This window comes from Fonsecaea pedrosoi (genome assembly GCF_000835455.1).
Source record: "Fonsecaea pedrosoi CBS 271.37 unplaced genomic scaffold supercont1.1, whole genome shotgun sequence".
Taxonomy (NCBI): Eukaryota; Fungi; Ascomycota; class Eurotiomycetes; order Chaetothyriales; family Herpotrichiellaceae; genus Fonsecaea; species Fonsecaea pedrosoi.
The window spans coordinates 21,608-48,068 of record NW_013550615.1 but is presented as its reverse complement, the minus strand read 5'-3'; the positions used below and the strand labels follow the sequence as shown (position 1 = coordinate 48,068).

The 26,461-nt window shown below is 49.4% G+C and overlaps 8 protein-coding genes across 8 annotated transcripts; 2 read left to right on the top strand and 6 right to left on the bottom strand.

Moving 5' to 3' along the window:
* Positions 1-749: 749 nt before the first annotated feature.
* Z517_00011 (uncharacterized protein) lies at positions 750-2,684 on the top strand (the record flags this gene model as incomplete). Its single annotated transcript, XM_013432977.1, has 2 exons — positions 750-860; positions 924-2,684. 2 exons carry the CDS (start codon positions 750-752, stop codon positions 2,682-2,684), a joined length of 1,872 nt encoding a protein of 623 aa, XP_013288431.1.
* Positions 2,685-2,793: 109 nt separating this feature from the next.
* On the bottom strand, positions 2,794-3,828 carry Z517_00010 (uncharacterized protein; the record flags this gene model as incomplete). Its single annotated transcript, XM_013432976.1, has 1 exon — positions 2,794-3,828. The coding sequence occupies one exon, from the start codon at positions 3,826-3,828 to the stop codon at positions 2,794-2,796; it is 1,035 nt and encodes a 344-aa protein (XP_013288430.1).
* Positions 3,829-4,408: 580 nt separating this feature from the next.
* On the bottom strand, positions 4,409-6,745 carry Z517_00009 (uncharacterized protein; the record flags this gene model as incomplete). Its single annotated transcript, XM_013432975.1, has 2 exons — positions 4,409-5,841; positions 5,890-6,745. The coding sequence occupies 2 exons, from the start codon at positions 6,743-6,745 to the stop codon at positions 4,409-4,411; spliced, it is 2,289 nt and encodes a 762-aa protein (XP_013288429.1).
* A 193-nt stretch (positions 6,746-6,938) lies between these two features.
* Z517_00008 (uncharacterized protein) lies at positions 6,939-7,427 on the bottom strand (the record flags this gene model as incomplete). The annotated part of the gene is made up of 2 exons (XM_013432974.1): positions 6,939-7,307; positions 7,362-7,427. The coding sequence occupies 2 exons, from the start codon at positions 7,425-7,427 to the stop codon at positions 6,939-6,941; spliced, it is 435 nt and encodes a 144-aa protein (XP_013288428.1).
* A 987-nt stretch (positions 7,428-8,414) lies between these two features.
* Z517_00007 (uncharacterized protein) lies at positions 8,415-9,764 on the bottom strand (the record flags this gene model as incomplete). The annotated part of the gene is made up of 4 exons (XM_013432973.1): positions 8,415-8,540; positions 8,594-9,181; positions 9,237-9,619; positions 9,674-9,764. 4 exons carry the CDS (start codon positions 9,762-9,764, stop codon positions 8,415-8,417), a joined length of 1,188 nt encoding a protein of 395 aa, XP_013288427.1.
* Positions 9,765-10,207: 443 nt separating this feature from the next.
* Z517_00006 (uncharacterized protein) lies at positions 10,208-11,461 on the bottom strand (the record flags this gene model as incomplete). Its single annotated transcript, XM_013432972.1, has 5 exons — positions 10,208-10,410; positions 10,462-10,723; positions 10,790-10,867; positions 10,926-11,077; positions 11,131-11,461. 5 exons carry the CDS (start codon positions 11,459-11,461, stop codon positions 10,208-10,210), a joined length of 1,026 nt encoding a protein of 341 aa, XP_013288426.1.
* Positions 11,462-14,266: 2,805 nt separating this feature from the next.
* Z517_00005 (uncharacterized protein) lies at positions 14,267-16,672 on the bottom strand (the record flags this gene model as incomplete). The annotated part of the gene is made up of 4 exons (XM_013432971.1): positions 14,267-14,827; positions 15,786-15,874; positions 15,973-16,226; positions 16,278-16,672. The coding sequence occupies 4 exons, from the start codon at positions 16,670-16,672 to the stop codon at positions 14,267-14,269; spliced, it is 1,299 nt and encodes a 432-aa protein (XP_013288425.1).
* A 4,859-nt stretch (positions 16,673-21,531) lies between these two features.
* On the top strand, positions 21,532-23,433 carry Z517_00004 (uncharacterized protein; the record flags this gene model as incomplete). The annotated part of the gene is made up of 1 exon (XM_013432970.1): positions 21,532-23,433. One exon carries the CDS (start codon positions 21,532-21,534, stop codon positions 23,431-23,433), a length of 1,902 nt encoding a protein of 633 aa, XP_013288424.1.
* Between the last annotated feature and the right edge of the window lie 3,028 nt (positions 23,434-26,461).

The window sequence follows — 26,461 nt, the reverse complement described above, 5'->3', positions numbered from 1 at the left end:
TCGAAAGAAGCTCCATGACTTTGGCGGTTGGGATATTGCCTCAGCGGCTGTTTCACAACATATGGGGACGGACAAATTGCGTGATAGGTATTCTGTTCAACGTGATAGCATCTACTTTCAGACAGGTGTGATTGTCAGCCAAAAAAATCAAAGTAGTTGGAGGGATTGGCAGGATATGCTGGAGACTTCATATTAAAGGATAGATAAGGTCTGGCAAACGATCTCGTCCATGATATATGCTAGATACTCGTACTGGAGGGATTCGGAGTGCTCGGTTCTAAGACGTGGAGAGCGGCAATCGGCACCAGACCATTTGCAGTCCCACCCTCCAACCCACGGTCCCGCCTAATCCCCGTCCAGGCTTTCCTCCAACCAGCTGTCCAGACAACCTTCTAGCAAGGAGATCAGCGGGCAACTACAGGCATCACCTGCCCCTCCTTTGGCCTAGTAACGCCTTTCCTGCCGCCCTCTTCCCACTTCTAAACGCCCTTTTCATTCAAAAGCCTACGGATTGGATGAAGTTGGGGTAATTCTCGCATCACCCACAATGACCCCGGTAATAGCAGTGGCGGGAAGCGGCCACACTGCGGGTTTCGATGGGTTGCCCATCTTTCCTCTACGATGGTCGCCTGTGAACTTTTCTCACACTTCCTTTACCGTGCAAATCTCCATCGACAGCTATCCTACGACGTCTCAAGGGTTGAGAACGAGGTCCATGGCTCTTCTCGTTCGTTCACCCTACTCAAGCCATGGTCAAAGGAGCGAAACGGGCACTTCAGTTGCCCAAGCAGCAACTGCTCATTCTAGCAGTATGCCGCTTCGCAGAGCCTGTCGCAATGACCTCGGTCTACCCATACATTGTGAGTCCCCAGGATCCAAATCCCCCAGCAATGTGATCGTTCATCCATACTGACAGTATTCAGCCGGAGATGATTCAATCCTTCAACGTCCCCAATGATAAAGTGGCCAAATGGGCCGGACTTATGTCTGCGACCTTTTCACTCTCACAATGTCTGACCGGAATCGCCTGGGGTCGGGCATCAGACCGTTTTGGGCGCAAGCCCATAATCATCCTCGCCCTGACTTGCACCATGATATCATCCATATTATTTGGCTTCTCCAAAAATCTTGCCTGGGCCTTCATCACACGGTCTTTGCAAGGCCTCTCGAACGGGAATGTTGGGATCATTCGGACAGCTGTGGCAGAATTGGTACCTCAAAAGGAATTACAACCGAGGGCATTCAGTATTATGCCGCTCGTCTGGAACATTGGCAGTATATTCGGGCCGTCTTTTGGAGGATCTCTGGTCCATCCCGCGGAAAGATATCCAGAAGTGTTTGGAAAGCTGAAGTTGCTCAAAGAATATCCCTTTGCGCTGCCGAACCTCTTGATCAGCATTCTTTTCATGTGCGGGATCACTGCCGGTTTCCTTTTCTTACACGAGACCCTCGAGGAAAAGAAATCCCACAGGGACTACGGCCTGATAATGGGCAAATTCCTGACCAACTCCTGCACCCGGAGGCCACGATCCAGGACCAGGACTTGGTCAAATACCGAGGAGTCGGATCCATTTCTCCCTGGGATTTCGAGTGAACTGTCCACACCGATATCTGGTTCCATTGTCGCGGCTGAGATCCCCAAACAGAACCCAGGCTGGGCGGAGGTCTTTTCCACACAGTCAAATATCAACCTGGGTGTGTACACGTTTTTGGCCATGCATTCGGTGGCGTACGACCAACTACTGCCAATATTCATGCATTATCCGGTGCAATCTATTCAAGACCCCGAGGTCCATCTACCTTGGAAGTTTGCTGGCGGATTCGGCATTGATTCCAACAGGATTGGCCTATTGTTTACTGTCTACGGCGTTTTTGGCATGCTCATCCAGTTCTTTGTCTTTCCCCCCTTTGCGAGAAGGTACGGCGTTTTGAATTGTCTCAAGACTTGCTGCCTAGCCTTTCCCCTGGTCTACGTCGCGACACCTTTTACGGCCCTACTGCCTACTGACTCGTCACGGCAAGGTATCATGATGTTGTTGATGATGGTCAAGGGCTTTTGCGGCATCTTTGCGTTCCCTTGTTCTACCATTCTTCTTACCAATAGTGCTGCTAGTTTGAAGATACTAGGGACGCTGAATGGGGTGGCAACCAGTATCTCTGCCATTGGAAGAGCTGCCGGACCGGCTTTAGCGGGTGCTACATTCACCAAAGGAGTTGATATCGGATATGTTGTAATTTCTTGGTGGATATTGGCCCTGGTCGCCATTGTGGGCGCCGTCCCAGTGTGGTTTCTGGTGGAGATGGAAGGGTTTGGGGGGGACTTGGACGATGATGAAAGTGACCAAGACGATGATGATATTTACGACGACGAAGACGACAATGACGACGACGCCAAAGCATCTTCGGTTGCCACCGCTGGAGCACATTCCCGGAAGTCCAGTGCGCCCTCTTTTGCCGAAGAGGCGGTGGAAGACGACGAGGAGTTGCCGGGATCTCGTCTTCTGACACCCGCTACTACGAGGACCTCGCAACGATCTTCTCGCCGCCACAGTCTCCAGCTTCGACGAGTCCCGAGCCCTATCGGATTTGGCCATGGTGTCATTCCACTCGGTGCCCGCAGATACAGCAGCGACCTCGGAGCTACAAGGAGTGGGTTGGGTGCTGGCGGAACGAGCTATTATTGAGCGTCATCGGGGCATAGCATCGAAGTTTGAACCACCAGGTCGTGGTCGAAGAAGGAAGTTACAGATACAGCGTTCTTATTAGGCCCCCCAAAATCTTCATGTTCTTATGTCACAAGCGTGCTGCAGTACCTTTTAGGATCTGGCCGACCCCGTTTCGGACCTCTTGCACAATATCGGCAGCGTTTTGTACCTTGTTCACCAGCCCTACTCCAGCCCCTGCCCAGACGTTTGCCCTATTGGTTGTCCCGAAGCCGCCATCCTCTCCCTCCACTGCCTCATTGTGCTTTTTTCTTATCAGCTCGATATCGATACCTTGGACATGATCGGCATAGCTCTCCGTGACCAGGCTTCTTCCGTCATAAGCGTCAGGCCAGATATTGGGGCCCTTGACATTGTCAAATAGTTTGCTTCGGACGGTGCTTTGAGCTCCATCCTTTGCTGCCAGTACCAGCTCTCGATATCCAGGAGGTGAGATGGTCTCTTTGGCCGCGAGAAACCTCGTCCCAATCACTACCCCCGATGCCCCCAGCGCGAATGCAGCTGCAGCACCGCGAGCATCTGCGATCCCCCCTGATGCGAGCAAGGGAATATGACCGAGACCCTTTTCGGCGAGAACATCAGCCGCCTCTGGTAGCACCGAAACGATACTGGCGCCTCTTTCGAATCCATGGCCGCCTGCATCCGCGCCCTGCATGATCAAAGCATCAGGCTTGGCCGTCTGGGCGATCTCGACAGCGGCGCTCACACTGCCGACTTGAATCCAGATCCTAGAATTGGGGCACCTTCCCCGGATCTCTGTGGACCAAGTGGCGTAATCCTTCAGATCCTTTGCAGCAAACAACCAGACCAGAGTGGGTTGATATTTTGCGAGGATGGGAAGCACAGACTCGGCCTTGACGATGAAGGGTAACAGGCCCACGCCGACAGAAAGCATGTCACCTGGCGCAGTGGTGGCCTTGAGGTTGTCTGCCGCGATACTCAGTTCCTTCTCCAAGTCGCTAGACATGATGGCGCCGATCATCCCGAGACCACCTGACTTTGTGACGGCGCTTGCGAGGTTCCCACCGGCAAAGCCGCCCATGGGGGCATTCACAATGAGGGGAGACGACGTCCATGGCAATTGGGACTTGAGGGGATGCGCCATACTGGCTATGGTCCAGAACTCGTGAAGAGAAAAGCTCGACCCGTGTCTATTTCAGATGACAACAAGATGCCGAATTCTGAGAGTTGGTGCGTGTGAAACTTCTGAAGCAATTTCTAGACCCAGGGTTGACCGAGGTCAACATTACCTTTTCGGCAACCTTGTTCACCAGGGCAATGTGTTCCATGCCCTCTCAGATGCTTGTGCTTACGGTGGTCTCTGATCTCTGATAGAGAACAGTATATGGATCATTTCCGCGGACAAAGATTGAACCCTGCTCGCAACACGATATTCCAAATACGCATTGGCACACTCATGCTTACAACCTTCTCCCTTGGTGAAGCTTGTGAAGCGCGGCTGTGTGACAATAGCCAATGAATGGAGGGTGCATGATAATCAAAGTAGTATTACCTTATACGATTTTGACGTTCCTGCCTAGGTACAGTAAGCCTATACGTACCACCATATGTGGGAGGAAGATTTTCTGGTTTGTGTTCGATGCAAGCGTGCCAACCATTTCGCCCGTCATCCTCCACAACCTTGTGGCGGTGAAACACTCGGGCTGGCTGTTGCCAATGGTGCGCTATTCCAAGAGCTTTGCGGCCGCTCCCAGCGCCTCTTCAATGATCACACTCCATCTCTTCGCATTTGTAATATTCTTGTCTTCGAAGCTCTCAACAAGGCCTGGATAGGTGGCACCCGCATACCCAGTCCAACGGCCAGGGGCGAAGACAACATGCTTGAACCAAGACCTGTCATCCAAACCGCCAGAGAATAGAAATTGACGCTCCAGTGTCTTGTACTTCTCATTTGCGTTCCGCACTTCGTAGAATAGCCTCACCTTCTTCCACCAATCCCACCAGGGCACGTCCTCTGCGAGCTTTTTGGTCAGGCCGGCGGTGTATTCGTCGAATTTTGTGGCAGCTTGGCGGAATTTTGCGGTGGCATTGTCGAGTGCCTGGAAGCTGAAGCTCGAACCTGCCAAGTGAGTCTTTGCTCTCTCCTTGACGTCGTCTAAATAGACAGAGAGACCTTTAGCGTAGTCTTCAGCGCTCAAGGACAAGACAGGGGTCTCGCTCAACTGCGCCGTCACCAGCGCCAATATCTTGGCCGCAGCCACATGGTAGTGCCATCCTTTGTCCCCATAAGCATTCATCCAGTGGAAAGAGTCATAATTTGAGTGGTAATGGTAAACCGCGTCTTCCGGTCCGTTCCCGAAGCCGAAATCAAGCGATGGGATTCCGGCAAAGTCCTGGAAGGCTGTGAAGTCACTGCCAGATCCCATTGTGCGTATATGACCGTCCCAGACATCGCCAATTGACTGCCCTTTGGTGGTCTGATTGGGCGAGGGCACTGAATTGGTCACAGCGTAGAGGACTTTGTTCAACAACGGAGAGGCAGCAGCCTCAAAGTGCTTTCCGCGCGCCCCCACATCAACATTGAGGTAGGCGACAGTGCTGCTAGAAAGCCACGGGAGGTATTCTTCGACCCATTCCGTCGAGCCGATAAGACCATACTCTTCTCCATCCCAGCTTGCAAATACAATCGTCCGAAGTGGCTTCCATCCAGCCTTGAGTGCTTCTCCGAAAGACCGGATTACTTCATTCAATGCTGCTGACCCTGAATTAGGATCACCTGCGCCTCCAGCGATCCAGGCATCTCGATGATTGCCAACGACGATGACCTCATCCTTGGCTGTGCCATTGATGATACCAATGACATTCCACAGTGGCGTTGTGACATATTCCTGCTCATTCACCAAGTTGAGAACAACGGAGTCTGGTGACGGACCAATGTTGTAGTTAACACCCTTGTGAGAAAGCCCTCCGCCATGCCAGGACTTGTCAAACGAACTTGCGTTGGGTCCATGCCCGTTCAAAGCTTTGAGGAGGGGGAGGGCATCGGCGTAAGAGATGGGCAGCGACGGGATGCGAGGCGTGGAGCCATGTGGATCAACGCGAGGTGCACCTGGTTTGGAGGGATAACCAGGCGTTGTTGGGTCGCCCGGGAGTGTGCCTGCGCCTGTCAGTATGTGTCAGTTGCGGTCTTTCGGGGGAAACGCACTGATGTATTGCGTACTGCCTCTTTGAACGCTGCTTGGGTTTCTCGCTGGCCCATCTGGGTACGTCTTGTAGCCATTCTTCTCTGTAATGTCACCGTCCTCCTGCGGGTCAGAGTACATTACTACCCCGACCATCCCCAGCTCTTGAGCCCTCTTGACCTTGAGCCCACGGAATATGTGTCCGTATTTTACCAGGGCAATCTTCCCTTCCAACGAGATATTTGCAGCTCGCAGGTCTTCGAAGTCTTGATATGTGCCGAAATTGGCATACACATACGGCGCGGTAACATTACCACTGGCGGAGTAGCCATGGAATGTTGGGATCCGATCTTTCAGCGAAGTTGTGGGATCCTCGTCGAGGATATCTTCTTCTAGGCTGCATTCATACTTCACCTTGTGCCCATCCAACAAGGCCAACCGATGATCACTCGGATAATTTATGAAGACGTCGTAGGCGACTATATCTGATTTGACGCCGAACTCTTCCCATCGCTCCCTTGTCCACAAAGCTTGACTCAAATTCTTGCCTGCAAGGTGAGGACCCGACGTATAATACTCGCTCCATGAACGCGCCTTTTCCTCATCGGGGGTCTCCAAGAGCAGCTCAATGAGCTGCTCAAAGGTGATACCGGCACTTTGCGGCCATGAGCGAGGATAAGGAGGGGACCAAGGGAAGTAGGACGAAACAGAATCGTGGCCTCGAGGTAGAATGGCGCCCGGAAGGAGGAAACAGATAACAATGGCTATGAGAGTGCTTGCGAGGGCGATGGAACAGAAGCGTTTGAGTGTCGTGTGAGGGTATCTTGGTCGACGTCGAGTTACGTAGACGGTCTCAATGAGGGGAGTGTGCTCATCCATGACGATGGCATCCTCGGGTAGATAAAGAGATCTTCGAGTGGAACAAGTCGCCTCGATTTCTCGTTATACGGATTGACAATCAGACTTGATTGAAGCTCACAGTCATCTGTGGCTTGTGTTATCTTCCCCAATGACCCCAGACCTGCACAGATTCTCCCCCTCCCCCAATTCCGCTTCAAGCAAGTCTGCCGAGCTACATGCGAGCATTTTTGTTATCGAACTCGTGAAATTGCCCTTTGCCATCAAGCGCTGGAAGCCATGAGGCCCGCTTGCTAACGTAGAACTCCACGTTAGGATCTGCGGTGTCCACTGCGGACTCGTCGTCGAGAGATCCAGCCACGACGAGAATGACACCGCGGAAAGCCTCAGCATCTCCGACCTTGTTGATAACGCACCCACATTCAGTGCAGAAGGAATATGTCAACGTCATTCCGCTGTCCTGAGTTGCTGCGTATCTTTTCGGCGTCCCCGCTGTGATCTTGAAATTCCCCTCTGGGACAACGATATTGGTAGTGAATACGCTGCCGCTGACGTGTCGACAGGTTACGCAGTGGCATATTGCCTAGACCACCACTTAGCCACAAACCCGCCAAGAGACTTCAAGAATGACTCTTACCTTCATAACGGGCTCACCGGTATACTCATATCTGAGTTGACCGCAAAGGCAACCTCCAGTTGGCATAGCGAGGTGTTTCAAAGGACAGAATTGAGGTCTACAGAGATGAGTGTCGACTTATGGTCGTTTGTCGGATTTCATGGATGAGCAAAGAGTCTCTTCTTATACCTTGTGTACCAACCTCCCCCGGCCATAATTTGATCAATACGCTGCAGACAGAAGGGCGGACCCCAACTATCGTTCCTTGACCTGTTGCCATACAGCCTTCGAAATGTGTTCCAGACGTTGGCCGTGACTTTCCCTACGTTACGATTCGTTCGCATGTTCAGTATGGCCGAGAACGGCCTGGAACTCTGTGCCTATCTGCGCTGGAATCGACCTTAGGGTCAAAATCTTCGGCTTACGTTACTCAAAACTTGTCAGCATGTCAATCTAGGGCGCAAAAATGAACATGGATCCTGCATTTGTGTCGACAGCTGACCCGTATCTGCAAAACCTTGGTACCGCCTTTCAAGCCTCCTTGAATAACCAAGAACGAACCAGCTTGGTTGAGCCGAATCACCGGCAACTTGATGGGACGCCTTCGCAGCCTGAAATGAAGGTATCTGGCCCTGGTCTCAGTCGATCTTAGCTCGGGGATTTCTCGGGGTTGCCATATCCGGCAATGGGTATCGATCTAATATTGGGCTGTTTCAGCCACTGTCTGTCTCTTTCCTGACTTGGATACTTGGATAAAGTGTCACTTCTGATGTAAATCGCATTTATCTAGGTAGCTAACACGATGGTAGCGCTGCACCCTCCCTCGAACCAGTGTTCTATGATCACTACAGAAGCTATATCCTCACGGGCGAAGAGCGAAGATTGGGATTTGATTGATTTGCACTTCTCATGTTGTTGGCTCGAGCTGTCATCTTTCAGCTCTCTAAGCGGTGAAGATGCCTAGTATCCCCGGTACCAACTTCAACCGATCATCGATAGATATCCTCACACAAAAGCCCTGCTCCGAAGGTATCGAAGCATTTTTCAGTCGATACTTCTGGCACCGTCTGGACACTATGGACCATGGCGAGCGAAGATGTCTTTGCGAAAAGCAACTGCGAGATTCATAGTCTCGGGATCGCCTGGAGGAAGAAGCTGGGATGCGTATATGCCACAATTGCCGGCGGCGGGATCGATCCACTGTTGAACGGTCAGCTCCAGAGTCACTTAAGGTATTTCCAGGACTGCCGCACCCAGAAGAGGTTTGGGAGGCCACCCCAGGTCATTGTTCCCTTCTTGCAAACACCAGCCACGTCTTCCATGTTCAAAATGCCTCCCAGGCCGAAATTCCAGGCCGAGCTGTCCACGCCTCCTCGAAACATGGGACCTGCCCCTGGTGTGGCCATTGTTGCATTCAAATAAGCGTCATTCGAAAGCTGCGGGGAGAACATCACCTTTACGGTCTCTGGTTTGAGGAGAAGACCGTCATTTTTGAGCAAGGATATGAGCACCTTGATATAGTCTGGTGCGGACGAATATAAACCCCCGCCACCGAGGTCGTCTTTCGGATTATGATGAGGGTATGGGTCGGCTGGCACAAGGTCTCCTTCAGCTGTTCTGGCGGTCGTGGCACATAGTCGACTGCGCACCAACTCATTTTCTTCTGGACGGAAACTCGTGGACGCCATTCCCAAAGGATCCCAAATATTCTTCTTCATGTACTGACCAAGCTTCATGCCCCCATTGACGCGCTCGACCATTTTGCCGGCCCAGTCGATGCCGCAGCTATAGCTCCAACCATCCCCTGGCTCATACAACAAAGGCATCACGTACCCTTTACGCTGGATCACGGCGTCAGAGCCCAGAAGATGCCAATATTCTAGGTATGGTGCTTACAATATCACCGTCCCCTGGACGGCTTGATTCCCCACGCCATTGTCGCCACTTGATAAGTTCTGGCGAAAGGAAATCATAACCCATGCCACTAGAGTGTGTGAGCAGCTGGCGTAAAGTTATCTTCTTCGTTGCTTTTTTGAGCTCTGGTTCTCCAGTGTCTGGCTTCCACCCCGTCAAGATGTCTGGTGACGTCCACTCATCGAGGATTGTGGAGACATCGTTGTCAAGGCTCAGTTTACCTTGCTCTACGCACTGCATGACCGAAATGGTAGTCAGCAGCTTTGTGCACGAAGCGATCCAGAAGGTGGTATCTTCCGTCATCGGCCTGGCAGTCTCCGGAATAACAGAGGTGAAGCCCTTTGCGCCATGGTAGATGGTATTTCCTGGACGCTGTCAGCCAAAGCCACTCCGTGATGGTGGCAATCATGCTACTTCACCGGAAGCATCAGCTGCTATCGCGACAGCTCCAACAATCTTTCGGCCCGGACCAGGCGTGGCGGCGGATTCAAGCTGCTGATCGAATGACATGATGAATCAGGGCTGCGCGAGGTCTGATGGTTCTGAGTTCTAGAGAGCTGTGATTACCCCTGATGGTGTCATAAGCAATCTGACAGCATCAATACGAGGTTTGTGATACTTTCACTCTTTCTTTGATCATGTAGAAATGAAGAATTCAACAAGTCAGCCCCTCCGTGCTCCAACGTCGGTAGTTGACACTTGTTCCACAACCCCGCCTTTTTCAAGCAACAATCCTCCCCGCGGTGGCATGTACAAAGCTGGTATGGCGTAGGCATTTAGTCTGCACGATCCGTACATTGCGGTTTCGGCTTTTTGTGAATTTGTGGAGCTTCCCCCTAAGATTGCCCTTGTCCCTTGCTTCCTTGCTCAATCCCTTGCTATTTCTACTTAGATCGCAGAAATCTGTATGCTAAGACAGGCATCAAGGATTAAGGATCGAGGTGTCTTGATAACTACGCCTTGGCCGCGAGACCTTTGACAAACTTGACCGAGTTGTCCCAAAACTCCAGTGTCTGCTTAAGTTGAGGAAAGAAATAGAAGCCGTGAGGGAGGCCTTTGAATGTGTTTACCGTCACCGAGTTCTGGGCAGCCTTGAGTGCTTCGGCGTATGCAAGGCCTTCGTCTCGAAGCGGATCCATACCAGCGACCTGGATAACTACAGCTACAGTCAGTATATCGGATTTGCGCTGGAATGGAAAGCCCTTACGAGCTGGAGGTAGATTGCTGAGGTCTTTTGCCAGCAACGGACTCGCATAAGGATCGGGCTGCACGTCTGGCAGATACTGATCCCAGAACCACCTCATCTTCGGTGCATCAATGATACTCGCATCTTTGTTCTGCTGGTAGCTGCCGCCTTCATACTTGTCTGACGGGAATAGATCCGGATGGCAAGTGACAGGAATATTCAATATCTGGCCGATAATTCCCGTAACACCCTCATCTCGAGCCTTGAGTGCGAGGACAGCAGCCTGTCGACATGTTACTAACCTACGGCTCGAGCAGGATGGAGACATTTTATTGCCAGTCACACTCACAATATTGCCTCCAGCACTTCCCCCAGCGACAATTATCTTTTCGGGGTTGATCCCTAGGTCCGAAGCGTGTGATTTGCACTGAAGATTCTGTTAGTATCATCACACGTGTATGCGCAGACTAGTCTAATGAACTTACCCACTTCAGCACATCGAAGCAGTCATTGATGGCGTATGGAAACTTATACTCAGGTGCCATACGATAGTCCACACTGACCACCGTCGCACCGGCTTTGGCAGCGAGGAAGCGATTATCCACCTCCTCGACCTCGTGGCTACCAACTACCCAACCTGGATTGTCTACAATGAGAGTCTTTCTTTAGTCAACACAATAGCTTACTTACCTCCGCCATGGCTTTTGAGAACCAGCACTGTATCGTTATTGGAGTTTTGAGGCTTGTATATCTTCAGACCTATTCGAGCGCCGTCCCTGACCACAGCCTCCTTGTTTAGAACCTGATAGTCCTTCCCTGGTTCGGGTGCGTTGTCTGGCAATGGGACTGGTGCACTCAGCCATGCAGCCTTGAACTCTTCCAAGGGAAGCGCCCATAGATTTGCAAAGTTTTTGTCGACTTCGTCCTTCAAAAGAGCAAAGTTGGGGTCAACCTCGGAAAGATGTCCATACTTGGGCCCTGGGGTTGCCAGACTAGGGCCGCTGGAGCCTAGTTGCACCATTTCTGCAAAACAGACTAGAAAGAAAAGCCTGAAGGAGTAATGCTTACCACGAGCCTTCAAAGGGATGTGAGAGTACTCGGGAAGAGGTCGGTGTGTGAATTGCCCCCACCAAACGATATATATGTGTACCAGGTGTGTGATACTGTGTCGACGCTCCGTTCTTCGTGTGAGGGGAAGACGGACGATATGTTCGATCTCGGTGTTTGATTCCCGCCGATCCTTCAACCGGCAGATGATATCCGCGGGTTTATTTACATACAAGTAGTAACGACATCAAGCTCCGCAGAAACCTCCTTGTCATAAGGATGAAAACTACCTGCCACTTTTCTTTCTCGCATCGCAGAGGCTGCTTCCTCAGAGAGCACGGCTCAAATCGTCTTCCCTGGTGGGTGGTGGGCTCCAACCCGAGAATATGTATCACGAGGAGGCTGAACTGGCGAGATCCGCTACCCCAATTCTCTCCTCAATGAACCGCATGGATTGTAAAACCTGGCGCCCAGTCGTTACCTTGAGCATCGACGCCTTCAAGAGGGCGCAGACTACCTTTTCGTCATCCCGCCGTCTCCCCACCAGTTGCAGGGAAATAGGGACCCCACGATAGAGCTCCGGGTCATCTGAATTAGATAGAGGTTAGGTCAGGCGTATGAATGTGTAGAGAGCCATACCGCCGAGCACTCACAGACTTCTTGTACCAACCTGTCGTCTTCGTTCCGGGGCTTGGAATCGGCGTCGATTCGATCCTTCTCCGGATTGCTGGTCGTGACGGGGAAGGCTAGGGCCGGGTAGTCTAGAAGGTCAAAGATGGAGGTATGCCCCTAGTACTTTGTCTTGTCTAAAGGGAATGCACCACCAGGGAAGCTCGGGCAGAGGAGCACATCCATCGCGTCCTCATATGAAGGAAGCGTTCCACCTGGTGCAATATGCTTTGTATAAATTCCGGCCACCTCCCCTCGCAAATCTCTTACATCATCACGAATATAGCGGTATCAGACTCCATTGCCCCTTGTTGATTCGACAGCATGTCTACACTGGATCATTCTACAGCGATATCGATCTCAACCTCAAAGAACGAAAGAATTCAGCAGGTCAGAGAGCAAAGAGATGCATCGATTGCCAAGGTTCAGCCGACCATAACGGCCTTCGCGGAGCGGCTTTCTTCCAATGTGACCACGGTACCAGGCAAAATTCTTACCGACGATGAATTCTTCAACACAGACAAGCCAGTGCGATAACTTCTCGATCTTGAGGCCCTGGACAAATACTTCATAGAGCATAAACAGCCCATCGGACCCCTCCATGGCCTCCCAATCAGTACGAAGGAGCACATCTATATGAAAGGATAGGAATCGAACTTCTCGTACGTAGTCCGCGTGGGAGCGATTGCCAGGACAAGTTCGGCTGTTTTGGAGACTCTTTATGATGCTGGCGCTATTTTCTTCACCAGAACGACTCAACCACAAATCTTGGTAAGCATCACGCATTCTGGTTGTGGGTCACGTGGGAAATTAACTGCTAACCCAGCTTGTAGATGGCCATGGACACTTCATCCGAGCTTTGTGGAAACCACGGTCAATCTGTATAACAAACCCTTAATCTGCGGAGGCAGTTCGGGCAGCGAAGGTGCCTTGTTAGCACTGAGGGGAAGTCCCCCAGATATTAGCTCCGTTACTAGTAGGAGTATATACAAGCCTACAGGCGTTAATAGACTCTACGGATTTAAACCCTCCTCGGGTCGGCTGACGCTGTTCGGAATGTCAGGTCTTTTCGCAGGAAGAGATTAGATCCCCAGCGTGATTGGGCCCATGTGCCCCAGTTTGGACGACGTCGAGCTTGTCATGAGAGTCGGCGCTGGGGGTCGACACGACAGGGTTGACCAGAGCATCCCCCATGGAGAGATGATATCGACTTTCTCAAAAGAGGTGACGGCACACGCAGGTTGAAGGTCGGTATCCTGTGGGACGATGGTCATGCCACACCACATTCACCAGTGGGGGAGAGCTCTTCGAGAGACTGGAAAAGCTCCTTGCACGCGACGACATTGAAGTGGTGGAATTCCATCCACCTGGCCACCAGCAGGGCATGTTGGGTTTATTGAAGGAGGGGGACCAGGAACTAAGACCTCTCATCAAATGGGCATTCCACGAGAACCCTTGCATGCGGCAGCATAGTCTGCGTGAAGTCTGGGGTTTGACTGGAAAGAGAGACGCCTTCAGGGCCGAATATCTGTCTCGCTGGAACGCTTCGACTGGAAAAGGAGGTTCCAGTCTGGCACTGCCGATCTTCAGCTCTGAGTCTATTTAGTTCCCAAGTATGCTTGTAGGTGAGACATGTGTGATAAGGCGCCAACTACGAGGGGGTCCGTAGTCCACTGGACTTTTGTTGCAGGTCTCTCTCTTCACCACATCTATCTGCGCGGAGGACGGAGCACATGCAGAAGCGAAGAGGCAGAAATTGGCCCCCAGCAGCGCGAGCGAGTCTGAGCGACCATTGCATGGCTCTGGCTGGGAAGTTACTGTGCCGAGTATTTCGGATAGTCGAGTCTAAAATACTTTCCCAATGGGGAAGGTTCCCGAATAGGCAAGGTCTGATTATCCGTCCAGAAACGACAAATTCCAATAATATGCTGGGGATGTATCCAGCCCATCATACTCCAGAACTGACTCTTATCTAGAACGGTCATTAGACTCCGAACTCCCACGCCTTGTGGAGGACTCGATGGGTTCGCCTTTCGTATGTTGACGCGTATATGGTCTCTGCTTTGCGGTGCATGCCCAGACCTAGCGCAACCCGCACAGCGTTGCTAATCTAACAGTAGCTATTGCATCCAACCGTGTCGGGGTTCTCAGTGTGCCTTGCCACGAGCATGGACGACTGAACCAGGAGCAGACGATCGTTCTCGTATCTAAGGTTGAAGAGCGCACGGGCACGGCGATACAGAGTTGCTGTAGCAGTGGCCCGAGACCACACCAACATGGGACGGTCACTGACTCGGGCTGCCGCGAGGAGAGCCGCATGGAAGAGGAGTAAGAGTGGTGGGGTTTTGGGATCAGCGTAGCTTCGGAGGAAGTCTGCTTCATCGATGATGGGAATACTGGGATGGATCTCGGTGAAGTAAGTTTCAACCGAGGAGTCGCAGACTTCACGAACGGGGAAGCTAGTCAGGTCAGTGATGGCACCTGGTGTCACATAATGTCCACTGAGCAGGTCCGATGTAGGTTTCCAAGGTAGCGGAGGGTGAAATGATGGGATGGGATAGTGCAAGTACTGAGGCCGATGGGTGTCATGGATTCGCGTTTCATGAGGCCGCACAAGGTTATTCAGGTTGGCAGTATCGGTGCCAATGTAAGCGATTCGGATGACACCATTCTGGTCGAAGAGACTCTAGTCTGATGACACCACGGTATGGCCGAAGAATCGTGAAAGATTCTCGTCCTGTTGTCCCTTGGTTTCCTGGAGGTGCTGTGACGATACTGGCGAATGTGTGTGACTTTATGCGCTAAGACGACCAACTACCTCGTCTAATTGTTCGTTTGAAGTTGAACCCTGCCCAAAGCTCGTCTTGGGGAAAAGTAAAGGTTGTGCCTGTCGTTGGAGGAAGGAACTAAGGACTGAATGAGCATCCCACAATATAATGAGAGCTGTGAGGTGTCGAGCCTCTGACCATGGACGAACCTGCATTCAACCCTTGCTCTCTTGCAAGCGGTGCAAGGACCTCCATTTTCTGCATCACACCTGACCTTTCGCTTGCGCCGGATCAAACAAGCAGTATTTAGCTTCCGCCGCGACGACATAGAAGTGCTGTTGGGGATGTATCACCGGGATAATCTGTCTGAAGTTAGGAACGGTGAGGCTACGTGGGCGAAGTATGAGAGTGCATGCGGGCTCTGAGACTTGAGAGCTTAAGTTTCGTGAATCGTGGCTAAACTAAATACCCTTAGTGTATGCCACTCGAGGGACAATGGCCTCCAGAGGGTGCCTTACCTCCGGTTAGACTAATTCCCCGTAGTATATAGCGAAGTAGAGCCCGTGTAGTTCTTCAGGTGCCTGACTTGGCTGGTCAGCTATCGTAAATGTGGAGCAGTGTGTCACGGAATGACTTGAAAGAGACGCGGAGGGGATGGATTTATATTTGGCTATATGGACACGAGTTTGGCGTTGAAACAGTGCTATGAAGACTGGGGAGACCTGATTGATAGGCTATAACCGCCAGTCCTGCCCGTGTGCAAAGAGAATTGTCCTTCCCGAATATTTTGGAGCACAACACCCTGTCCCGATGCCCAAGCATTAGACAGCCGTCTCTCGCTGTTACTGAGCTTCTCGGGACGTTCCTGCACGACAACGTCGTCCCCAATGCCCATCTCCGTAGAATACGGACGGGCATGATAACATCCTCTTCCTTGCCGTAGTTGGTTTCTGTGGCCGTTTTCCAAAAGACACAGCGGCACCTGCACTGAGAACTATATAGATAATCAGAAACTGATGGTCGGACGAGTTGTAAGGGTTGAACTTACCTCCAGTATACAAAACACCACAGGCCGCGGCCTTGACGGGATCATAGGTGAAACTGCCGAGAACATACAGCACAAGACTTTGAAACATGCCATACTGCGCCGCATAGGAGAGGTAGACCATCATAGCACCTCGGTCCGCCTTATCGGTGCAATCAATTTCCGGTCCTGGGATTTTCCAGTTGAAGTTCCAGGAGTTGAGCCAGATGGCTTGCGCGATATAGGCTCCCGTGATCCACGCACAATTAACGGTAATGCTGACGAACAGTCGTCTCCTCCGGGATTTGGCACATCGATCAAGGACTCACGTGTGCATTGCCGTGACAGGAAATTGGAAGAGAGTATTCAAGAGGATGTTGAGGTTGCGTGTCCTGAGATTGAAGGTATATGCATTGATGTTGGCCTGGAAAGGGAAAAAGAGCTCGGGCGAGAACATGACCGGGAGTAGGAGAAGAGTCCTCCATTCACAGAGCAGCCGACCCATGACTCGGATCGAGTCCCTGAAGTGGACATGGCCAAAACTCGCAATAGCTGTTCTGTCAGTTCGTCGGAGTTTCTGGTGCAGCTGAACGAGTAATGCGAAGAAAGGTGAACAGCTTTGAAGGATCACGAATGTGATGTAGACCGACTTGAGTACGCCCAGGACGATTGAATCCCAGGTGATACAGGGACCAACCGATGCACCAATGGAAGCGCCGAGCATGTTGAAAATCCATTGAACTGACCGCCAACATGCCTTGTATTGCTCTTCCGCGTACCCGTACACATGTAGACGGCACTGGTCCAGAGGCTGGCGCCCGCAAGACTTTGATAGACGGCCGCGACCTACTGGGAACCACAGATGTGCATGCTCGGGATACTACCAGCGTGAGCCACTGAAGATGGGATAGCCTGTGCACGCGACAACTAGGAAGTCCGGGGGCCGACCTGGTTGAGGATTGAGCCTGTGATAGGAGCCGACAGGACAAACACGCCATATGTAGTGGCGCTGGCAATGTTGGCCATCGTCGCCGACGAGGGTTGACCACCACCAACTCCCAGAAGCTGTCCCATACCCATCAGTAAATAGATCTTACACACTGCAGACACTGCAGTGAAGCTGAAAGGCCTACTGCTATGCATGCCGCCGACACGATAATCTGGGGTCTCCAGCTTCTGCTTACCCAGCTAACGAGCGTAGATATTTAGTGTCCACATTATCCAGCACTTGGGTAGCGTGGCGCTATATGGAGTGGTCGCTGATATGTCCATACACAGTAGAACCGAGCACTGCCACCGAAACGAAAGGATTATCAATCATGTTCCACAAGGGTGTGAACTTCGGCACGCATTTCTCGATATCTGTATCGAGGAAGTTGGGAGTCAGCCCCTTCGAATCCTGCATGGAATCTCTCACTCATATATAACGATGAGATGATGAGAACATACAGAATTGTAGATTGCAGGAGTCCTTTCGATCCCAAAGTCCCCGCCATGGGAATACGGACTGAGGTTTAGACAAGGCCTCAGCTGAATGGGCTGTATCGTTTGGCGTCCTCGGGCTCTCGATCATCGATATCTGAAGTGTGATCTAAGATTGACCGGCTAAATTTGTCGGTATGCGGGGGCCCATTGTTCAGAGGCTCCGAAACGAGGTCAGTTCTCCTTTCAGAGGTAGCATCCCTGAATATAAGTCCAGCAATGACCTCGAGCTCATCCAGGTATAGAAGGCAGGACACCTGGAGATGTCGAATTCCAATCGATGCATGAAGACCAGAGATGTTGCCCCTGGGCCGGAGTCGCCTGTTCTGAGGATACCATATCTGAAGGGAAGGGTTCAGTTTGGTCTGTGCAACTGCGGCCGTGCCAAGTATTCCTTCAGACGGAGAGATAGGTGCAGCTCCTACACCTCGCTCACAGCCTACTGTATGAGGTGTCGTGTTATCTATAATGGGTGTGGCTAAAGCCACTGATGCAGAATTTAAACGACTCAGACGATGTGTTGGGTTTCGTTTCCGACGTTCTCGGTCTCCTCGGAACCGTACGCTGTATCTTTCGTATATTCGAGGACAAGATGCTTCGAAACAGCTCAGGAAGGTAATATGGGCAGGTGCGAATCGGGGCTCGCTCACTTTTATCATAGTTCTGTAAGGCAAGGGAGACATCCTTGAGCCTGCGGCTGCGTGCGAGAGCACTCAACTACTTTGATTACTTCGTAGGGGGCCCAGAGCTGGGAGAGCTTGACGCCATGCCTACGCTAGATGAAGATGATATGTACTTGGGGAGATGCGGAACAAGCTGGCGCTGATGAAGATTCTAATCGTGACACTAGCATCAAGGGCTGATCATACTTCGATAACCTTATTTTTGATTTCAATTGGCGCGGGGAAGAATCCGAACACGTGCACGACGCGGTGATTGACGCGTTGTCTGCAATTGCCGAACATCCATGCCCCCATCCGGGCCATTCAACTTCATACATTTATCATATCACGCCTCGACAACCATATTCTCATCCATGGAGTGCCGATTCTACATTGCCTAAATTCATTATCTTCCTCCATCCTGGCTATCCTAAACCGGCACAAACCTTGTTAACTCTTCCGGCATACGATGATGCTGATACTCTGGACCATCAAATTGCTCGCACAGCATGTGGACTAGTAGCATGCAACAGATATGATGGCTTTTTAACGCTGGATTCGGCAGGCCAGGAGAGGGTCGATCTGGCGCAGGAACAACTTGAGTTCCGTGAGGATGGCTACTTTTTCCATGTCCCTGGTTAGCCTGTTTCACTCCCAAAAACGCACCAAAAGCTAACTAGAAGTAGGAGACCCTATGTATCCTGTATATCCATCCTTCAGGCATTGGAGGCCTCCCACAGAGCTTCCTGAGTCTTGGAAAGGACCTCTTATCGAACCTGTCTCCCCATCAACCGCACACATCGCCATTTCCAAGCGCGCAGACGTAGCAATTCGTGACCAGTCTTGCAGAGTTACACACCACGTTCATGGCACCGAGTTGGCTCATATCATTCCTGATGGAGAATCAGAGTGGTACAGGGTTAGTGCTCTGTTTACTCTGGAAGAGGATGAAACAACCAATTCTATTCTCTTGAAAGCCGATGTCCACAAGCTCTTTGATGCAAGGATCTTCACAATACTACCAAGAAAGCGTGAGGATGGGAAAAGAGTTTGGGTCACTTATATGATGCGAGCGGTAAGACAACGACAAGAGCTTATAGAACTCTACCACGATCGACAAACTCAGCCACTGTACGGAATCAAAGCGGAATACTTATTTGGCAGGTTCGCATGGACGATCCTAAACTTCCTCGATAAATTCCTCAAGTCGGGATACGACCGTTGGATCACCTATTGGGCCTCAGATCAAACGGAGGAAACCCGGAAGGTAGAAACCTTGAAGTGCCGAGACGAAAGCTTCACGCTGCGTGGCCGTAGCCAGAGTCCAACCAAGCGGCCGAGGCAAGATGCTATGGAACAGCCTCGAGATGATGAGTTGGATGAGTCCAGCCACGACAGAGGTGGTAGCTGGGAGGCTGACACGCCTGAAAAATGTCGAGGGCGAAAACGGCGTAGGGAATTTTCACCTTCTGAAAGCTACACCCCCTCCTGTTCAACAACCTCGAAACATTCAGCCATCACAGCATCCTCAAACCATGAAAATGAAGGAAAGTAAAGAGGTTTCTACCCTCCACAGATCTACTACTCAAATATCGGACACAGCGGGCTCTGCTGGACTCACGCACAGAAATGGTATTAAGCTTACTTGATTAGTTAAGCTAAAGGAAATAGCTTATCCTATCATCTCTTACCATAACGTTCCTGATTTACTTCACTACCTAGTACACTATTAGGATTAGGCGTCATATCATAGGTCAGTAGAGCTTTCACTACCGTAAGGGTTTAGAAAGAGTTCTATAACTAGCTAGCTAACCTAGTAATAAGGAGGATAATGTCAGAGCTACTTCCTGTATAGCTTAACTAGGTTAAGCTTCCTTAGTTACAGTTCCTTTAGTATTGTATAAGCTAGGTCGAGAGTACGTAAGGTATAAATAGTCTTATAACTTTCGAATAGTCTAGTAAAGTAGATATTATAAGTTAGCTACGAGAGAGTGTAACTATAAAAGGGTAATAAGCGTAGCTATATACTTATAAGGTCCGCCTCGAATAGATAACTAGAGTTAGTATAATAGTATATTAATATATCCTATACTAATATATCGATATATCGTATTTTTCCCTTTTTAGTAGTTACGTACGGTACGTAATCTAGCCTTATTCCTATCTCCCGTCTAATTAGGCTGTCGTAGTCGGTAGACTTTCCCGGGCTCTCCTGTCCCTTAGGTCGCATGAAGGTCATTTCTAACAGATAAATCTAAGGAGAGAAGAAGAAGGAATAACGTCCTCTCTCTCTCCTCTTATATCGTACGCTCCTCTATAAGGGATACCTATTATCTTCCCCTTTCTTCATTTTCCTTCCTCTTCCGTATATGCCATTCTTTCCCTATATTTCCCCTTATACCTTATCTCTCTTCCTTACCTTCCCTTACATACGGTATCTTAGCTACTAGGATCCTATATCTCTTATATCGTATATATCTTATCTTATTAGAAGGCTATATTTTATCTATATATTATATGGGTAAATTCGGCTAACTAGGAGGTAGCGTTAGTCCTAGCGTTAGTCTTAGCGCTAGTTCGCTAGAACTAAGCCTTCTCCTGGGTTTAACCTATTATAATACATGATTAGGAGCCTTCTCCTTTTATAGCGTGCCGTACCGTTACACTATTAAAGTTAATAGTATATCTAACGACGATAGTGGGTCGTCTATACTATTATATCCTCCTTCGTCGTAGGCGTACGCACGCTATACTTAGTTACGCGAGGTATAATATTAGATAAATATAGATCTATGGGTATAGGTTAGGACTAAGAAGTAGATTTAAGAAGAAGACGAAAGCATAGCCAGGGTTTATTAGACGAGTAATTACTATAGTCTAATAATTATCAAAGACTACTAGATTTACCTAAGAAGAAGGAGATCGAAAGGTAAGAAAGAAAGATTAGTTGGAAAGGAAGAAGAGTGGAGAAGAGACGAAGGTTAGATAAGAGGAAGGGTTTAACACTAGGAAGGTCCGTTTGGTGCCTTCCCTTCTGATGACCTTACCTACCGCTATCTACTCGAATTTACTTTCACTACCTATATAAATACTCGGTCAAAGTGAATTCAAGGAGGTAAGTAACTAACAGACCTGACTAAAGAGGCGAGATAGAGGATAAGGTCGTCATAAAGTCACGATGAATGAAAAGTTACCCTCGAGATGAGTAAGATCGGCCACTAACTATTGTTATTTAGTCTTAGCCACGTCCCTTCTCTTCATTCCTCTACAATATCTCCACCACGAAGTCGCGGCCAAGCCTCCGCAACAACTCACTATCCGCCTTCTTATCCTCATTTCCTTATTCTTTAAGTATATCTCGGGATTTTCCTACCGTGGCATCACGGTCTCCTCCTCCCTCTTCGTCACGGTCTACCCTATCATACCACACGCTCCGATCATGTCAGTCGTGGCCGTACCCTACGGGCCCACGTTCGACACGCCCTACGCTCACGGTAACAACGATGCCACCTTCGGCGCCGGCGACGAACTCGATCGCTCGATTCCCAACCCGAGATGTCTTCCGGGCCCCTACTCTCCTGGGGACAAGCTCTTCTTCAAAAAGATGGTGGACGGTGAGTGTGAATCGTACTTTACCGTGGTCCAGGTTTTGGAAGGCCGGAAAGGCCAGGGATGTACAATGTCCTGCTGTCTCCTCGTGACTGTCCATCGCGCCGACAAGGCCGTCCCTCCGATACATCACGGACTCCGCTATGTTCTGAAAGTGTTTGACTTCAAATACTCCCAAGGCTTGCGCGCCCAGTATAACTGCGGGCCTTTCACGCTAGAGTGTGCGGCCACCCTCGACCAACTGACGGCGAACGACGAATGCCTCGACCTAACGTACTGGCGCCAGGAGAACGCTGACCTTGAATGGAATCAAAGAGCACTTTTGGAAAAGCTGGTTGGACGAGCCTCGACGAGTCGACTAGATCTCGTACGCTTCAACCTCGACGTTTCCTACGCCGACGTTCGAACCGACGATCCGAACTTCCCCGTCCGCTCACTCCCGGCGGCCGAGAAGGAGGCGTTCCTGTTCACGCTGATGCAGCAAGATTATTCCCACCAGCGCAAGTGCTTCGATGCCGTTAATGGTTTAGACGGTTTCCTATCCTTCATCACATCTGGCTTCATCGTCCGAGCGCGCGAGCAAGCTACTCCCGCCCCACAACTACACCACTATCCCGTCATCATCACCTCATTTATTGAGGACGCCAATACGTTGGAGACTCTCTATCTAGCCAAGGAAAACCCAGGTGCCCCGGAAAATGGCGCCGGTACTAAGAAGAGGCTTCTTTTGGATGAACACTGGCAGACCATCCACCGTCAGATCCTTGATTTAGCCTACCGGTTATGGCTGCAAGGACTCCACTACGATGATGTGGCGGGAGCCAACTTCCTGATCGTCGGGGACAAGCCCAGCCAGTTCCGAATTGTGTTGGTCGACGTGGGTGGGCTGAAGATTCTCGACGAAGAACATGTTGAATTGTATTTAAGGGACCGAGGTCGACGTCGTTATCTCGAGTCGAAACCGGAACCCTTGGTTCAGCAATACGAGGACCACACCAAATACCAAGTGAAAGAAGATCTGGTTGATCTCGAGGACAAGTTACAGCGCCTAATGGTCTCGATCGCCTCTCCCTCCTACATCAAATCCAACGCCTTCCGTAGCATGCCCACCAAGCGCTTTCGAAGATTCGGTTGTGGTCTTCAACGAAATTGCGACGCCACCGTCTGGCGTTTCCTCTTTGAGACCCTCGTCGCTAGCCTCGCGAGGTCACGGTTCGGGGAGGATCCCGCCATGGTCGCCGCCATTCTGCGACATGCCAGGCAGACCTTGGAGTCCCAGTATATCCGGTGTCATGTAATCGCCCCTTGGGGCTATTACGCCTTTCTTCGAATGGCCGTTCTATTCCGTCCAATAGGTCACCCAACGGACGAGATCGAACTTCTTTATCCCCCAAAGTCGAAAAGGCTTCAGGATGCTCTCCAGAAATGTCCCGGCGGCGCCGCCACTATACCGTTTAAGCGATTTCAGCTATGGGCTAAGGCATCTGATCTCTGGGACGATGCTCCGTGGTCTGATCCCAGTGTGCGGTCCGCCCGGGTCCTTCTGATCCTCGAGGAGCGTCAGGAGGAGCAGAGCGAAGGATTCATCAGTACCCTCAGGAAGACCACGGTCATTACGGACGAATTACTGCGTGCCGGAAACGGTATTCTCTGGTCCGAGGACGATATAGCTCGATCTCGCCCGCCACTTACCAACGATCCGATCCAGCAGATTCCGCGAAAGGACGCCTGAAATGCTCGAGCTCTCAGAGACCCTTACAAGCTTTACGCGTTACAGCTCTATCAGGCGGGCTTTACCTAATCCCATCGATCCCTTCGATGTATACGAGGTATTATAGTAGCTAGAGGGTAGCGTTAGGGTCCTCTTTCCTTCTCTTAATTTACTTTTTACTATATTTAGACCTTAATCTCCTACTGATATACCCTCTAGAACCTCCATCCTTCTTCTACCCCTTAGGGTTAACGTTCTCCATTAGATATTTTTCTTTTATAGTAGTTATCCCTATAAGCTAGATCGCGACGGATCTAGCTAAGGATTCTAGATTTATATTATAGGGGGCTATATATATAGTACTACTCTTCGAGTCCGGATAGTTATACGGCGGAGGACTTATATATATATAACCGATGATAAGAACTTAATCGATTCTACGATCCCTTAGGTAGCGATGCAGCTCCATCCAGGCGATGTTAGGTTATATACTTTTAACGATATACATCTCCTTCGATCTAAGCCTTATTAGAGTTATCGAAGTCAGCCTTATAATCGTAAACGTAGTGTAATATATAACTATACGTTTTCTTTTTCGATTAGTATATACTATCTCCTCATCTCGCTAAGGTAGGAAATATAACCGTATACCCTATACTATAGGGAAAAAACGGCCTAGGGATGTCAGGTTAGGGCTAGAAATTTCCCTAAAATAACCGGCTAGGAGGGAACCTCCGGTCGGTAGTAGCTTATCTACTATAATAAGAAGCGTCCCCTAGGGGATAGACCTCTTAAGGTAAGTCCTATCGCTCGGACTACGAGATACCGTCTAAGGGTTCTAGCTAAAGCGTCCCCTAGGGGATAGATACCGTCTAAGAGTTCTAGCTAAAGCGTCCCCTAGGGGATAGACCTCTTAGGGTAAGTCCTATCTCTTATACTATAAGATACTATCTAAGAGTTCTAGCTAAAGCGTCCCCTAGGGGATAGACCTCTTATAGATTAAGTCTAATCTCTTAGACTACGAGATACCGTCTAAGAGTTCTAGCTAAAGCGTCCCCTAGAGGATAGACCTCTTATAGATTAAGTACTATCTCTTAGACTACGAGACGATAGTCTAGGAGATTTAGCTAAAGCGTCCTCTAGAGGATAGAATAATTTGACTTTATAAATTAACTTTAGTTCTCCTTCTTATCTTCTTCTCCCTCTCTTTTCTACCTTCCCTCCCCTTAACTACTTATTAATACTACCCTTATTATTTATCTAGAGCTAGTATAAAGCGTAAAGGAGATATTATTATTACTTACTATTAACTACTAAAGCGTTAACGTCCTACTATATCTAATTAGCCCTCTCTTACTTAATTATCGCTCCTTAAGTAGACTAAGCTATACCGTCTAATAACCGCTATTTTCCCTACTAATATCCTTACGCCCGTCTAGACGTAGAAGATAAATCGGTCGATTAACTCTATATATCGACGGTAGCTCTACTAAACCTTCTCTACCGGGCTCTACTATACTAAGTAGAAGAATACCCTTTAAATTATATATATTAAGGTTAAGGTTAAGCGAATACTAGCTAGTATTTTCTAGAACCTCTAGTAAGGGGTAGTAGCGGATCGAGGGAGAAGTATAGGGGATAGTTAATAGTAGTTACCGCGTAAAGGGGGGAGTTAATCGCGCGATTAGTCTTAAGAAGGATATTCCGTAGTAATATAACTATCTTTCCTTAACTAAGCGTAGGTTAACCTAGAGTCTATAGAACTACTCGTCGGTTACTATCGCGTTAAGATATTAAAAGAATATCTAAGAGCCTAAAAGGTTAATATTCTAGAGGAGCGATAGTAGCTCTATAATATTTATAACTATAGTACGTTCGTCCGTATATATATATCTATTAATCCTCCCCCCTTTAATCTCTAATATCTTTCTATCTTATCCTTCTCTATCCTTACCTTACTAAAACCTTAACTTAAACTCTATCGCCTTAATAGCCTAATTAAGGCCTTATTATATTTAATATCCTAACGTTTAAGTTATTCTAGATTTACTTCTACTTAAACTCTTAATCTAGTTATAAGTAAATCGTAAGATACTTAATCTCCTAAATAGTTACGCGTAAGTCTAGATTAAACTTAGTACGTTAGATACTTAAGATCTATTCTAGTATTATACTTACTTTAACTACGATAATATCTCTTATCTAGTAGCGATATCTAAGAAATAGTTAAGGCCGGAGTAGAAGGTAAAAGTCTAAGAGATAGAGACCGTCCTCGCGTAAAAGCTATACTTTAATAACTAGATAACGTTCCTAATTTAATATCTAGGAACTCTCTAGCGGAATAAGCGGTAGAGGGCGATAATTAATAACTAATATTAATACCCTCTTAGATATATAACCTTTAATATTTCGACGTAGAAGGCGATATTAAGCTACTTTATTAATAAGGTATATACTATAGGGAAAAAACGGCCTAGGGATGTTAGGTTAGGGCCAGAAATTACAGTAGCTGGAGGGTAGCGTTAGGGTCCCCTTTCCTCCTCTTAATTTACTTTTTACTAGATTTAGACCTTAATCTCCTACTAATATACCCTCTAGAACCTTCTAGAATCTTAAAAGTGAAGTAGGGCGGCGTTAGGAATAGAAAAGAGTTACTCTTTACCCCATCTCTCTTCTCTTTAATTATCACATGCTATATTATATAATTATAGACTATTCCGTTTTCGATTTATTTTCGTAGGGTCTTTCGCCAAGAGATTCTTATGTCATCCCTACCTTACTACTTTTATTCTTCTACTTTCGATCTTCGCTACAGCCTGGAGAACGCCCTTAGAACGCGCCGGTGGAAGAGGATACACCTTTATCCGTCCGATCTTCGCCACAGCCTGGAGAACGCCCTTAGAACGCGCCGGTAGAAGAGGACGCACCTTTATCCGTCCGATCTTCGCCACAGCCTCGAGGACGCCTCGAGGACGCCTCGAGAACGCGCCGGTGGAAGAGGACACACCTTTATCCGTCCGATCTTCGCCACAGCCTGGAGAACGCCCTT